General features: G+C 40.3%; 1 protein-coding gene across 4 annotated transcripts in view; it reads right to left on the reverse strand.

Moving 5' to 3' along the window:
• Positions 1-2,456: 2,456 nt before the first annotated feature.
• DAAM1 (dishevelled associated activator of morphogenesis 1) overlaps positions 2,457-14,075 on the reverse strand; it is a 175,783-nt gene continuing 164,164 nt past the window's right edge. For 3 of the 4 annotated variants that reach the window (XM_025918613.2, XM_086709636.1, XM_086709637.1), the window contains 4 exons: positions 13,912-13,972; positions 10,116-10,247; positions 6,507-6,677; positions 2,457-5,216 (listed from right to left, as the gene is read on the reverse strand). In XM_025918613.2, coding sequence (XP_025774398.1) covers positions 5,007-5,216; positions 6,507-6,677; positions 10,116-10,247; positions 13,912-13,972 — 574 coding nt within the window. In that variant the 3' untranslated portion in view covers positions 2,457-5,006. The remainder of the gene's footprint in view (positions 5,217-6,506; positions 6,678-10,115; positions 10,248-13,911; positions 13,973-14,075) is intronic. The other variant, XR_015252337.1, reaches the window with a different exon arrangement.

The following is a 14,075-nucleotide window of genomic DNA, read 5'->3' on the forward strand; positions in this document are numbered from 1 at the left end:
CTTCCTGAGTCGTCATTGCTCAGCACTACAATCACTTCCTTTCTGGGCACCCCTTCTCATCCCAGGACAGTCAGGGTGCTTCCCAAATCTGATTAGACTCAGGAAAGTTTCTCCACACTGGAGGTGGGGGTAGGGGAATGGGGCAAGGACACTAACAAGAGATGCTCACCATCCCATGGTCGGGCGGGGTGGGTGGGGGGGGGACTGCGATTCCTTCGCCACAGCAGTGTAATGGGTGCAAATGAAATGGGAGATGGCATCGAAGATCAGTACAGAATGGTTTCTTCCACCTTCCAGTAAATGAAACTGTAGGCATAGAAGCATAAAAAACACTTTATGTAAATGAGCAATTCATACTTGGGAACCTCTTCTTTTCCCATGGTGGTGGGAGTCGGGGGGGCATATCAAGGTTTGATTAAAAATAAGGATCTCCTTTGTCAAAAACTCCTAGTGTGCAATCCTATGTCTGTGTTGTTTGTTTGACACCATGGAAACATAGTTGAGCGGAGTAGACAAAAGCGTGTCAGGGAAAAGACCAAAGGTTAGATCTGAGGTTTCCCCCACCCGCCCCCAAGACTAGTGAAAAATAATTGTGACTGGTCTTTGCTATGGAAAACATGAAAATCCTTATAAACAGGAAACTCCTTCCTCCGGGGGTTCCAAACTCTCTCCGAGGTAAAGAATGAGAGATTTTAAGCCATCTCTTAATTATAGACTCACCAGGCTTTTAAACTTCAGTAGAGTTCATATTAATAGGGGCACAGGGCTATAGAAACAAACCAATGTACACGACACTTTGAGAAAATGGACACCTAGACCAACATAGTGATGATCTAGAAATGACTCCAGTGTGAAAAGCCCCAGAACCCTGACTTAGACCTACACATAGTCCAAAGGTTCTTGAACATAGCTAGTGTTTTTGGAACTGAATGTTATCAAGTAGCTGTTAAGCCTTAGTAGTTCTCTTTTTTTTTTTTTTTTTTAATTTTTTTTCAACGTTTATTTATTTTTGGGACAGAGAGAGACAGAGCATGAACAGGGGAGGGGCAGAGAGAGGGAGACATAGAATCGGAAACAGGCTCCAGGCTCTGAGCCATCAGCCCAGAGCCCCACGCGGGGCTCGAACTCACGGACCGCGAGATCGTGACCTGGCTGAAGCCGGACCTTAACCGACTGCGCCACCCAGGCGCCCCAAGCCTTAGTAGTTCTTATTTTAGGTTTACTACTTGGTAAGCAACAGTTGATGTTATTAAAAAAAAAATTCATAGAAAATTCTTTCAGAACTCTTTGAATAATTGTCTAAACTGGTTTAATAAAGATTATCATTTTGCCTCACATAAACCTACGGTAGGTTACAGAAAATGGGCAAAATCTTGGAGGGGTCAGATAGCTTCATCCTCTTAACAGAAACATATTGTACCCCGAAGTTATTTTTTTAGGGTAAATTGAAGACATAAAAGGAAACACAGTGATCTAAAAGTTTCCTCTTTTTTTCCATATGCACTACTCCATAAGCAACTGAGGTTTAGACGGTTTTGTATGTAGCTCCACCCTCAAATGTATAAATTGGTAATTGTACATTAGTTTGTAGTTTGCAATAAAATATCTAACATGCAGAAGGCTCTCTCCCACCTGAAGGCCAGCATAAGAGAAAAGTAGTAGTCTTTGGATACCATGCAGTATCCATTGACTAGAAGAAATGCAAGATGGATGGCAATGTTTAGACCATCATGAGTCCATTCCAAAGATCAGAAGGGCTCGGGTCCTCTATCAACCACCAGGACAATTTGTTTTCAGCTTGACTTCAAATTGGGCTGAGGATGGCCAGGCAGCCCAAGTGATGTGGCCAAGAAAAAGCCCAATTTTCAGAGGATATGAAACACATCCCTTGTTCTATACAGGTGACACTTCTGATACTGACGTGTATCCTATATATATTTTAATGTTTTATTTATTTTTTGAGAGAGAGCATGAGCAGTGGAGGGGCAGAGAGAGAGGGGGACAGGATGTGAAGCAGGCTCTGTGCGGACAGCAGCAAGCCCCACACGGGGTTTGAACTCAAGAACTGCGAGATCATGACGGGAGCCACCCAGGTGCCCCTAATAAATTAATTTTTAAAAAGGAAACACTTCAAAATAAAAAAGGCTTTGATTCTAGAGACTAGACATTCTTTTTTATACCCCAAGTTGAATTATTCACTAGTAGCCCTACTGGGCAACCGTATAACTCTATGGAGTCATACAGAGAGGTTATAGAAAAGTGACAGAAAGAGGTAGCATAGGTCTGTGGACATATCAGATGCTACCATAGCAGAAAACTATACCCTTCTAGGTCCAGCCAGGATGTACAAATTTAAAAATATGTATTTTTGACTTACTAAATAATTTGCAATATTTAATAGTGCAAAGTAAAAAGACGTTTGGCAATGTTCTAATAACTCATCGAAAGCATATACATACACCCAATGAATTCATCTCTTTATTACATATTGCTTTTTTAAAAAAAATGTACAATCTCATGACACAACATTTTTTTTCTTGATACTGTAACAACAGTCTTGCACCTAAAGACTAAGTGGTTCCAACTACTAAGCTAATAAGATACAAGACATATAATTAAGTTTACAAATTATAATGCTTTCTTTTTGGCATTAATTTAAAAAAACAAACAAAAACCTTTAAAATACACACCCAAGAGAGAAAAGTGGCTACTTACACCAGCACCAATCTAAAAAGTAGATTTTTTTTTTTTTTTCCAACAATGGCACATGGAATTACCTGCACAAAGCTTTTGGGAAAAGAAACCAAGAATGGAAATGGCAAAGGAGGCCTACCAGGATGGCCGTATCAAAATGAGGATGATTACCAAGGGCAAGAGGGACAGGCTACGCGAACTTGCTCCTTTAGGTGACACTTCATCCACTTGTCCATTCCTTAAACTGTAAAACAAAGCCATTTTCAAAATACAGTTCCAAAATTGAGCCAGACCAAATTTCTCCTGCTATGAATAGAAAAGTAGAGGCACTTTAGTTAAGGAAGAGACACATCCCTCATCATATCCCACTCCTCCTCTCCAAGCCTTTTGGAGCAAATCTCTGTCTGCACCTCTAACTGGGTGTATCTGCAGACCTTGGTAACTAGGGGCTGGGGAACACAACCTCTGCTGTGTTTTTATGACTGTTTCATGTGCTAGAGTCATTTACTTCCATAAAACGTGTAGAAAGTCTCTAAGTTCGCAATGAAGGGGGACAAAACGTAAAACCACTGCTCTTGACAACTCGTTGAGCACTACTTCACAGCTTTCACGCAGTGCAGGGCCTCGCCATCTGCACCAAGCATTAAAGTTTATACAAAGTATTTTTAAATAGCATGATTCCTGTACAGCGCCTATTGGTATTCTATTCACCCCTTTATCCCCGTTAGAACATGAGCTCCTTGGGGGCAGGGACTTTGTCTTGCTTATCACTGTAGCCCTACTAAGCCTGGCACATAGTAGGTGTTTAATAAATATTTGTTAACTGACTGAAAAACTCAATTTCGTGAGTAAATAATGTTCTAGTGCAACAGGACAAACTACTCTCTCCACAGGAAACCCAACCACAACAGGATTGATAGAAAGAAAAGAGAGAATCTTAGCCCCTCCCTCCCCCACTACAAATAAATAAAGCAAAGCCAAAAAAAAAAAAAAAACAAAAAAAAAAACCCAAAAAAACCAAAAAAGTAACAGTCCTCTTTATATATAATTTAAGGATATTAAGAGTTGGTAGGTTAATGGTAAGCATCTATATTTTATTTTCTAATGTTCATTGTTTTTATTCATTTCTCCCTGAGAGCTTTATCTTTTGGACTGAAATTTTACAGGTAGCTTTACTGACACACAATTTAAAATGACAACATATAAACAACAAACCATTTCAAACATACTTAGAGATAAATAGATCTTGGCATCTCTGTTGGTGTTGTTGGCATTTTGTGCATTCGCTAAGTGTCCTTTAGTCCAGACTCATATTGACAGAAGATGCACCCTTGTCCTACAAAATAGAAGATACAAAAGAAAAAAAAAAAAGGCACCCCATAAAAAAATTTAAATAATTTTTTATCCCTTCAGAGAATTCCTCCTTTTAGGTCTTGGGTGGGAAATTTTATTTTTAAAGTTTATATATCTACATTGTTAGAACAACAAGCACATTCTGGCGATCTTGTTTTTTAACAAGAGCGTGAATTGCATGTAGATAAATAGTGTTCTTTTCAAAAGCCATGTAAAGAAATCTTCAAGAGCGCTTGGCAGAGAACGCGATGAAATTAGGAAACAAAACTGATGCCCGAGTTGTAAATTCCTAAAAAAGAGTCTGATTGATATTCTACATAATTCAGATTGTGTGCGAGATATTCTCAATAAACATTTACAGCCTGCACCCCCACACCAATGTCAGAAATTCTAAGCTGGTTCCTCTTAATTACTGATGCTCTACACCAGCATCACATCGTCAACTATCAAAAACCATTTTAAATCTATATTTTTCCAACACCAGTTTCCCCAGTGAAAATAATTTCTAAGTATACCAAGCTTGGAAACCATAAAATATTTCTCAAGCCTTTTTCTTTTTTTTTTTTTTTTTTTTGCTTTTGTTTTTCTTTTTTACTCTAGGGAATGTCTCTGTCATCTCTTTCAGGAGACAGCATTGTGCTTCTGAACAGCCATGGTGTTCAGGGGAAGAAAATGAGCCATACTCAATATGAATGCATACACAAAGGGTTTCTGAGCACATACATTAACACAGAGTTTTGTTTTTAACCATACATATAGGTCTCCAGACAACACTCAGACTTCTATATACATTTTTTAATATATATGTACACATACATTTACATACACACACATTCACGCATTCACTCACAGATGAAGGAAGAAATTGCCACTGTTTGGATTGCAAGGCAGTGTAATGAAAAGTTCTAGTCACTTCAAAGGGCTGCTAATGAGCTTCCTAAAAAAGTATCCAAGGAAAATTAGAAATTAAGTTTTGTGACGGGTCTCTCTCGGCTGCTGTCCGTCATCTGGTTGGTAATACGCTTGCGGTTCCGTTTCAGTTTAGAAAGGTCTTTGTCAAACACTTCTCCTGAGCGTAAAGCTGAAACCAGGTCATCGAACTCTCCACCTTCTTCACTATTCTCTTTTGCTTTCCTCATTTTACGTTCCCTTTCACGCTGTTCTTTGAGCTGCAAATAGAAAGCAACCTCTTAGAGAAGCGTCAAAATGTTGTGCTTTGTTTTCGGTGGAGAGGAAGTCTGAAATATAGCGTTGCTTCAGCCACATCAACCCATGTGCATCTATGGCTGCTAAGCCCCCTGGACGTCACAAGACAGGGGTAATTGGGACATGAGGTCTCATTTGAGAAAGCAATGAATAATGATGAAAAATGACCACTCCTCTGTGATTAGACACTCATCGTCTAGAATCTAGGTAAACCTCATGATATTCTCGTTAAAACAAGAGCAGTCGAGGCAATTCATATTTCTATAATGGAACCAGAAAGTTATCACTATTAAACAGACCCCAGATATTGCTTTCTATGAGACACTAAAGCAAATGCTCATTAGGCCACTCTCCTTACATCAAAGGCTTAGCTTGAATTTCCTGTGGGTGCCTGGAGCCTGCTCCATACAATTTACTACTATTAAAAGCCAAATTATACATGTGCATTTTAGAAAACTTGGATAATTCATATAAACAAATGAGGGAAAATCATTCTTAATCCTACTGTTAAGAGATAAAGCATTGTGAACCTTTTGGGGGTATAGCCCACCACTATCATTTATCCTTATTAAAACTTACCTTATTAAAAAAGAAAAAGATTTCGTATAGAAATACATTTATAAGCTTTTTTGTATCATGAAATATATTTTTTTTTAAGTTTATTTATTTATTTTGAGAAAGAGACAGCATGAGCCGGGTAAGGACAGAGAGACAGGGAGGCAGAGAATCCCAAGCAGGCTCTGCACTGGCAGCACAGAGCCCGATGCAGGACTCGAACGCATGAACTGTGAGATCATGACCTGAGCAGAAACCAAGAGTTGGCCGCTTAATCAACTGAGCCACCCAGGCGCCCCTATTAAATATTTTTTAAAAATACGATTTTTAAGGACTGCATAAACATTCCATTATGTAGCTATTATTGCATTTAAAACTACTGCCTGCTTGGTAAACATTTAGGTTGTTTCCAGGTCGAACTACTGTAAAGACTACTATTCTCTTTGTGCAAATTTATGATTATTTCTTTAGAATAATTTGTAAGAAATGGAACTCCAGATCAGAGGATGTGGATATATTTTCTCAGGCTTCGGATATACACTGCCAGGTTGCCCAAGAGAAACTTACACCGATTTAAGCTCCCAGAAGCATAAAATGCCCTCCCTCCTGCCGGCACATCGCAGCACGGTCTACAAACCAAGGAGCCGCAGCACTGAACTTCCAGGAGCTGGAAACGGCCAGTTTCAACATTTTCTTACCTGAGCCTCCATGCGAGCACGGCGTTCCTCTTCCTCCTTTTTCTTTCTCATGTTTTCATTCTCTTGTTTGGCTTCCGACACAGCTTGGAGAAACTGATCAAAAATGCCAAAGAACTCATCCGGCTGGATTTTGCCAGCCTCTTCTCCAAAGTGTTTCACTGCTTTAGTAAACTGGAAGAAAGGAGGTTTTAAGAAGTTCAGTGTTGTGAGAGAATTCTGTGATCAAATAGAAATCTATCTCTCTCTCTAGAAGGAGTGAAGCGCAGGAAGAGTCAAATATAACTTGCTGGATTTTAGTGAGCCTGTATTTATCTTTGGCTGCTGAACAAGCCTATCACTCATGTCTAAAGTAAAAAAAAATTAATACTCCTCAACTTTTGAAACCATTTATTCATTTCCACCTCATTTCAGCCTAACACCAATGATTACCTACTATGACTTTTTATTAACCAAACAGTAGTAAAAACAAGAAAGCAAAATATCGTAGGGCAGAGCACTCAAGACATAAAACTAACAGCAAACTCAGCAGGGGTAGGGAAACTTGTACTTTCAACTTTTCTTTGAAGTAGTTTAATATCATTTATTGGTGCCATATGGTTAATATCAAAAACAAATGGGATCCAGGCCTTCTTAGCTGCTTTCCCTGATCATGTTGTGTAGCTGCTCGTGTTGTGATATTTCCTGGGTCTCAATTAGAAAACAACTGACTATGGGATCATTAATGAAACCCCTACTTTAGGACCGAGAATACAATTTTATTCCAAATCCTTTGTTTTGCAACCCCTTTCAATACAAATCCTCTTAAAACACCGTAAGAGCAAAATATTAAGGGAGAATTTAAAAAAGTTAATACAAACATATGGATATAGTAACAAAATAGTATCACCAGTCTCTTCAGTTCTTTTTTTTTTTTTTTTCATGTTTATTTATTGATTTTGAGAGAGAGTGAATCTCAACTGGGCTCTGCACTGATACTTGGTCTCGAACTCAAACTGTGAGATCATGGCCTGAGCTGAAACCAAGAGTTGGATGCCTAACCGACTGAGCCATCCAAGCACCTCAACACCTCAAGTTTTCTTTTCTTTGATTTTCTTTCTTTCTTTTTTTTTTTGACTGGTGAATGTGTCAGTTTATTTAACATTTTATTTTAGTTCTTTAAAGTGAAGTACACTTAACATACAGTGTTATATTAGTTTCAGGTATACAATGTAAGGGTTCAACAATTGCATACGGTGGTCAGTGCTCATGAGGAAAAGTGCAGTCCCCATCTGTCACCAAACGTTATTGTTCCCTGTGTTGTACTCTTCTGGTTTTACTTTTTCTGGCAGTTATCTTCGGAACTCAAGATCGCATGCTTTCAGGAGTCTTAGCGGTATCATGACTATCTAAATAATGTTCAATGCCAGTCATACTGTTTGCTGGAATTTTTCTTCCCCCTGTAAGGATCCGATGCTGTTACTCCTGAGCTACTAAGGATGGTGTTTACAGCTTCAGAGTCAAATGAATTCCTAATCCCTATGCCTCATCAACTACCTAACATTTTCCAGATCTTTAATTTTCATTTAGCATATGAAGTGTTTATGCACTGCCTCCAACCCATGAATTTCTAATTGCTTTTATTTTTCTTGCATTACTTGCCTTTATTATATATTTTTTTCTGATATTTTGCTAGTACTATCTCCCTAAAGGAAACCTTTTCAGTATTTTCTTTTTCCCTAGTTTTTATGAAATATAATTGACATGCAGCACTGTATAAAATTAAGGTGTATGGCATGACGACATGACTTACATATATTGTGGAATGATTACCACAATAAGTTAACATCCATCACCTCATACACACACACGGAAGTGTCTACTCTCTTAACAACTTTCACGAAGAGCATGCAGCACTGTTCCCTAGAGTCATCACCTTGTACATTACAACCCCTATATTCATCGATCTTATCACTGGAAGCTTGTACTTTTTGATCACCTTCCTCCAATTCCCCCTGAACGTTTATTCTGAGATAAAACTATGAAGTAATAGATGTGTGTGCACATGACATTTTATAATTGTTATTTCACATCTTTAAATGTATAATAAAAATGTGCTTTTACCATTTTTCTCTTCACTGAGTTGTTCTCAATGCTTTACTTATTTGGAAACAATCTACTAGACATCAGAGTTCTTTAGGGAAAAATACATTGTTCACATGACACGCACAGAGCTCTAGCCTGCCTTCATGGCTTTATAAGCTAATTTCTAAAAGTTCTGGTATGAGCAAAATGGCATTAGACAGCCTACAACCGAGTTTCTAAAACACTCAAGTTCATGCACTTCAAGCCATCCTGAATGATCTTTTTATCTAGGAATTCTAGTGATGATGAAGTCATGTGTATTTTAGTCTTAAAAATCTGAAGAAAACTAGTCCCAGACTAATGTTCCCAGACTAAAGTTCCCACACTAAAATTTTTTTAAAAGTAGGTTGTGCACAAGCATGTGTTTTTACCTCAAAAATTAACTGTAGAGTTGATTCTTATAAAAATTCTTGAGTCCTTAATGAAGTAGATTCTCTACTGCCTGGTTTGGAGTGGGGGACGGGGATGGGTCCCTTCCCTCCTGTACAGGAGGCACACATAAGACATGGGTGGGGACTATCACAGTGGAGGTTGCTGGCATCAGTCATGGGACTTTTAACAGCAGTCATCTGAACATATATTCTCTTTCCATTTATTTAATAATGTTGGAGGTCAGGTTTACTGTTGAGACTAGCTAACGTATCCTAATACGATCTTCTTCCGAACTTTAAGCAGTTGTGTGTGCACTTTACATAAACAATCATCTATATCTATTACTAAACAGGTGGCTACAGGGAATGACATCCATTACTCAAGTTTCAAAGGAAAGATCAAGTTAAAGCAAAAGAGTATTATGGCAACTGAGAGATGAGCAGTGAGGAAGAACTCAACAGGGTGGCATAGGGGCCTGATATGATTTATTTAACTATGAGAAAGGGGGGGTGAGAGAAAAATGAGACAATGTGTACATGTATATAAATGGGTATGTATTTTGGAAGAGGAAATAACGAGGAGTTAAGGGCTTGGTTATTAGCCAACGAAAGCTTTTCTTTTAGAGGCAAACAGCATTTTAAATAGCAAAACTCATAAAAAGCACCGTATTATTAAAACATATGCCTCTTGTAATGAGGCTGTGAATTAAAGTGTATCTCCTTTAATAAGGTCTGCTGGAGAGTTCAAGAAGGAATATCCTGCCTGAAGTCTCTATCTCAGGAGAGCATATAACTTACAGCTACTAAGACACTTGGCCTTGGTCACACCTGATCTCACACTTTATCTGGCCTCTGGTTTTCATAATCGACTCTTTTCTGGTTTCCAGAAACAAGTCAATATCAACAACAAGACAACCAATATCAACCAAGAGAAAACTGCAGAATATTTTCTGGTTTTATACCATCCAGATACTTCGAGGTCTTGCTAACCTAAGGGCAACATAGGTTAGACAAAAAGGGGTGTGTTCCAATTGATCACAGTCCTAGATATGAAAATACAGAATACCTGAAGTGTCAGCCCTGTCAAACAACACTTGGTATGCAACGGGAAACTTACCAGGTCTTTAGCTTCTGCTAGAAGGTCTTCGACATCAGAGAAGCTGAAGCTGGCTACTGTGATGAACTGGCTGACAACAGACACAAACTTATCTCCGGGTTGTGGGGGCTGAGACTTTTGATATTCCAGCTCCTTCGACACAGGAAATGGATAATGTCAAGGTGGGCTTCAAATGCAGATGCACACACACCTTGTCTAATTTTCCATATGCCTCAAATGTAGCAAGTCTGAATGGTGAACACATCAGAACCTACTCCAAACCATTTTGTGATGCCCTAGCTCCCTCTGCCCCTCTGCCCACAATGCCTGAGCCATGCCCAAGCCGTGCCCCTGTGCGCGCACATATTTGCAAACTGCAATGTACCAATGGTTGGAGCCCTTTATTGGTGTGATTTTTTTTTTTTTTAATTTTAGAGAGCACAAGCGGAGGGGGAGCAGAGGGGGGAGAAAGGGGGGGGAAGGGAGGGAGAATCTTAAGCAGACTCCACACTTAGTGTGAAGCCCGATGCAACACTCAATCCCATGACCCTGGGATCATGACCTGAGCTGAGACACCAAGAGTTAGATGCTCAATTGACTGAGCCACCCAGGTGCCCCTGAGATTTCGTATCCCAGCTTTAGGATATAAGCAGATTAGCACTCGGATACAATTAATAGAAGTTAAATAAACAGCAAATTAGATTCAAAGGGTGTGTGACTGAAAGCAAGAGAATTTAATCTGTTGATACTCTGTGCTCAGAATTCTGGTTGCTTGGTTTTTCCTTCTTTCCCTCTGGCTATATTGAGGCTACATGACGATATCTGGGTCAGTGGGATTTCAACTGTCATGTTTGGCACCATAATTGTCTCCCATTTTTATTTTTGTCTACACCATTTTGTTTTTGTGAACAGGCAGGCAGGAGTATTAGTGCCTTGTTAGTTATCCATATTCTCCATTACCAGGGTGATGAACATACAGATTATTCAAATCTAATTTTCGTAATTAATTTCAACCATTGCCAGAAGCACTTTCTTTATCTCACCCTCTATGAGTGAGGGATTATTATTCTAATTGTATAGACACATAAATTCAGGTGTAGAGGGATTAAATTCCTGGCTCAAGAGTCTAGTAGCTGAAACACGATAGAGCCAGAATTTGAGGTCAGATCTGTCTGACTGCACAGTCTCAGTAACAACCATCTTGCCTACCAATGACTTAATCTGGTTCTATTTCTATACGTGCTTTGGTGGAGGTACTACCAAGCAGGAGCGTAGAAGTCACAGGCTATGGTTCTGATTCAGCTCCACCACGGATTTGGTTCTTGTCCATGACAAGTGGCCTTGGCCTCAGTTCCTTCTTTGACAAAAGGCAAGCAATATCCAGATCACCGTGAGAATCAAGGAAATGACAAGTAGAAATTTAGAAAGTATGGAACTTGCTTTGATTGGAATAAACTGCCACGATTCTAGGACTTTGGCCTTGCAAGTGAACATGTATGTATGTGAGGTACAGAGATAGGAGAGTAATTTGAAAGTATTTCATAAACGTATTATTCTCTTTCATTCAAAGGCAGAAGATGAATTCCAACTTTGCTATCTTCAAGCAGTATAACTGAATTGTGTAAAGCACGACCGGGATACATGAATATTTACATTGGCCAAGGTCTGCCTCCCAATATTTCCTTCCAGGGCTACATCTTGACATGCATGCTGCCAGGGAGAGGGGAAGGCTCCTGTAGCCCCTTTCTTACAAGAAGTGTGTTAGTGTACATGACCCAGGTGCTGGACAGATTCAAGCAAAACCCCAAACACAAAACCTCCTTGGACCCTCCTCCCCCCTCCATGTCTTGCTCTGAGCTAGTTTAGATGCAAAGGTCAGAGGATCCATTATGAGGCTTTAGGGCTGTGTCATCACTGCCACACTAGTCTCAAGAAAGACTTCCACTGGGGCCCGTTGGGCCTCTGAAATCTGAGGAGGACCATCCTACTCGCTCACTCAGTGTCTTGACCCATTGGGGTTGGCAGAAATATTTCATTCAGTTCATCTCCCTTTCCTTTTGAAAGAGCATCCTCCCCATGCCCGGCCACAAAGGGGGCGGGGGGGGGGGAGCCTTACAAGCTTCCGATTTATAAAAAACAGGAAAAGATTAGATATTGTGACTTTAACTTTTATTAGAGCCATGTCTTCCATGAAGTCAACTGCTTTCTACGGCAGGAGAAAGGAAGGAGGTTCTTCATGGCATTACTGATACATGACCTGAAAGATACTTAAGAGAGGGGCCACCTTGCTAAGCTGCCTGAAGAACAGTCTCCTTCGTCAAGTACCAGACCGGAGTGAGGATCACTCTCCTAAGCAGGTTTCTTGTCCTGACCGGCCCCTCCTCACTGGTGGCAGTGCTGTGTGGTATCCATGTGGCACTCTGCCCACACAGTCATGTTTAAGTGCACCCACTCCTCTGCCTCCAGCAGGGTGGCCTGCTTTCCTTCCACGGAGGCCCGGCCCAGATAGTTTTGCACACCAGGGACAACCTCACTCCTATGTAACTAAGTTTACCCCACCCTCCTTCTTTTTTTAGAATTAAAAAAAAAATTTTAAATTTATTTTGAGGGAGAAATAGAGAGAGAGAGAGAGAGAGAGAGAGAGAGAGAGAGAGAGACAGACAGAATCCCAAGCAGTCTCTGTGCCGTCAGCACAAAGCCCAGTGCGGGGCTTGAACTCATGAGCTGTGATATCATGACCTGAGCAGAAATCAAGAACTGGCAGCATAACCGAATGAACCACTCAGGTGCTCCTACGCCACCCTCCTTCTAAGCCACAGCTCGAAGTTCATCTCTTCCAGAAGAGAACCTTCCTCTAATCAATGCCAGTCATTCCACAAGTTTTGGACTAGCCAAGTCCACCCTTCTTCCTCAAGGCATTTTTGTAACCACTGTGCTTATCTGGACGTGGCCAGGCTGAGTAACTGTGAACGTTAGCTGGACTCACTGCTCTTGGCCATTTCAACACCCGGAGGGAAGGAGTTGGAATCATCGTGACCCCTCGTCTAGAAAACGGACCGTACGCCCAAGTGTCTACTCAATAAATACTCCCCAAAGGACCAACTTCAACACAAGAGAGGTGTTCCACTGCTCTACTGAGAGTGAACATCACTCACTTGTTTTTGTTTTGTTTTCCTTTGGCATGTCTTTAATCACATGCTCAGAACAATCCTTATAAATACAATCACTGGTTTTATAGTGACACATTTTCAAGGCTTTTGTTATAGTGTGGTCGTCTGCAAAAATGACCATTAACTTCTTCCTTCCCTTTGATGCCTCCTTTCCTTATTCTTTTTTTTTTTTTTTTTAAATACAATTTATTGTCAAGTTGGCTAACACATAGTGTATACAGTGTGCTCTTGGTTTTGGGGGTAGATTCCCACGATTCATTGCTTACATACAAACACCCAGTGCTCATCCCAACAAGAGCCCTCCTCAATGCCGATCACCCATTTTCTGAACATCACTTGTTAACAGAACATGGACACTGAGGGTATCCTTATCTGGCCAAACCCACTTTAATGAGTCCTGCCTTACAGGTGGGAAATCAGTGTGACCCTAGCTTCCCAGTTCCTGCTCCGGTGACACCCCAGGACATCCTGCAGCTGAGTCGCCAGGGTAACACAGCCAGCCTTTGCTTCCTCGTTGCTGCTGTTTTCCTTTTTCTTTTTTTTTTTTTTTAATCAGTAAATGTTTATGCTGGGCAGACCACCATGCCGGATATCATCAGCACTCGCAGCAGCGGCGAGACTGGGAATCAGAAGAAACACGTACTTACCATCTCTACTGCTTTCAAGCCACTTCTCAAGGTACTTATTTCTTTGTCCAGCTCAGTCATGCTGTTGTAAATAGCAACATTTTAGTAATCAACATGCGACTTGTATGTATTAAATAAATAATGCGTTCACATATCTCATGCTTGGAAGTCCACCCTAGTGTATT

The sequence above is a fragment of the Puma concolor genome, chromosome B3 (genome assembly GCF_028749965.1).
Source record: "Puma concolor isolate L17-30 chromosome B3, mPumCon1.1.hap2, whole genome shotgun sequence".
Classification (NCBI taxonomy): domain Eukaryota; kingdom Metazoa; phylum Chordata; class Mammalia; order Carnivora; family Felidae; genus Puma; species Puma concolor.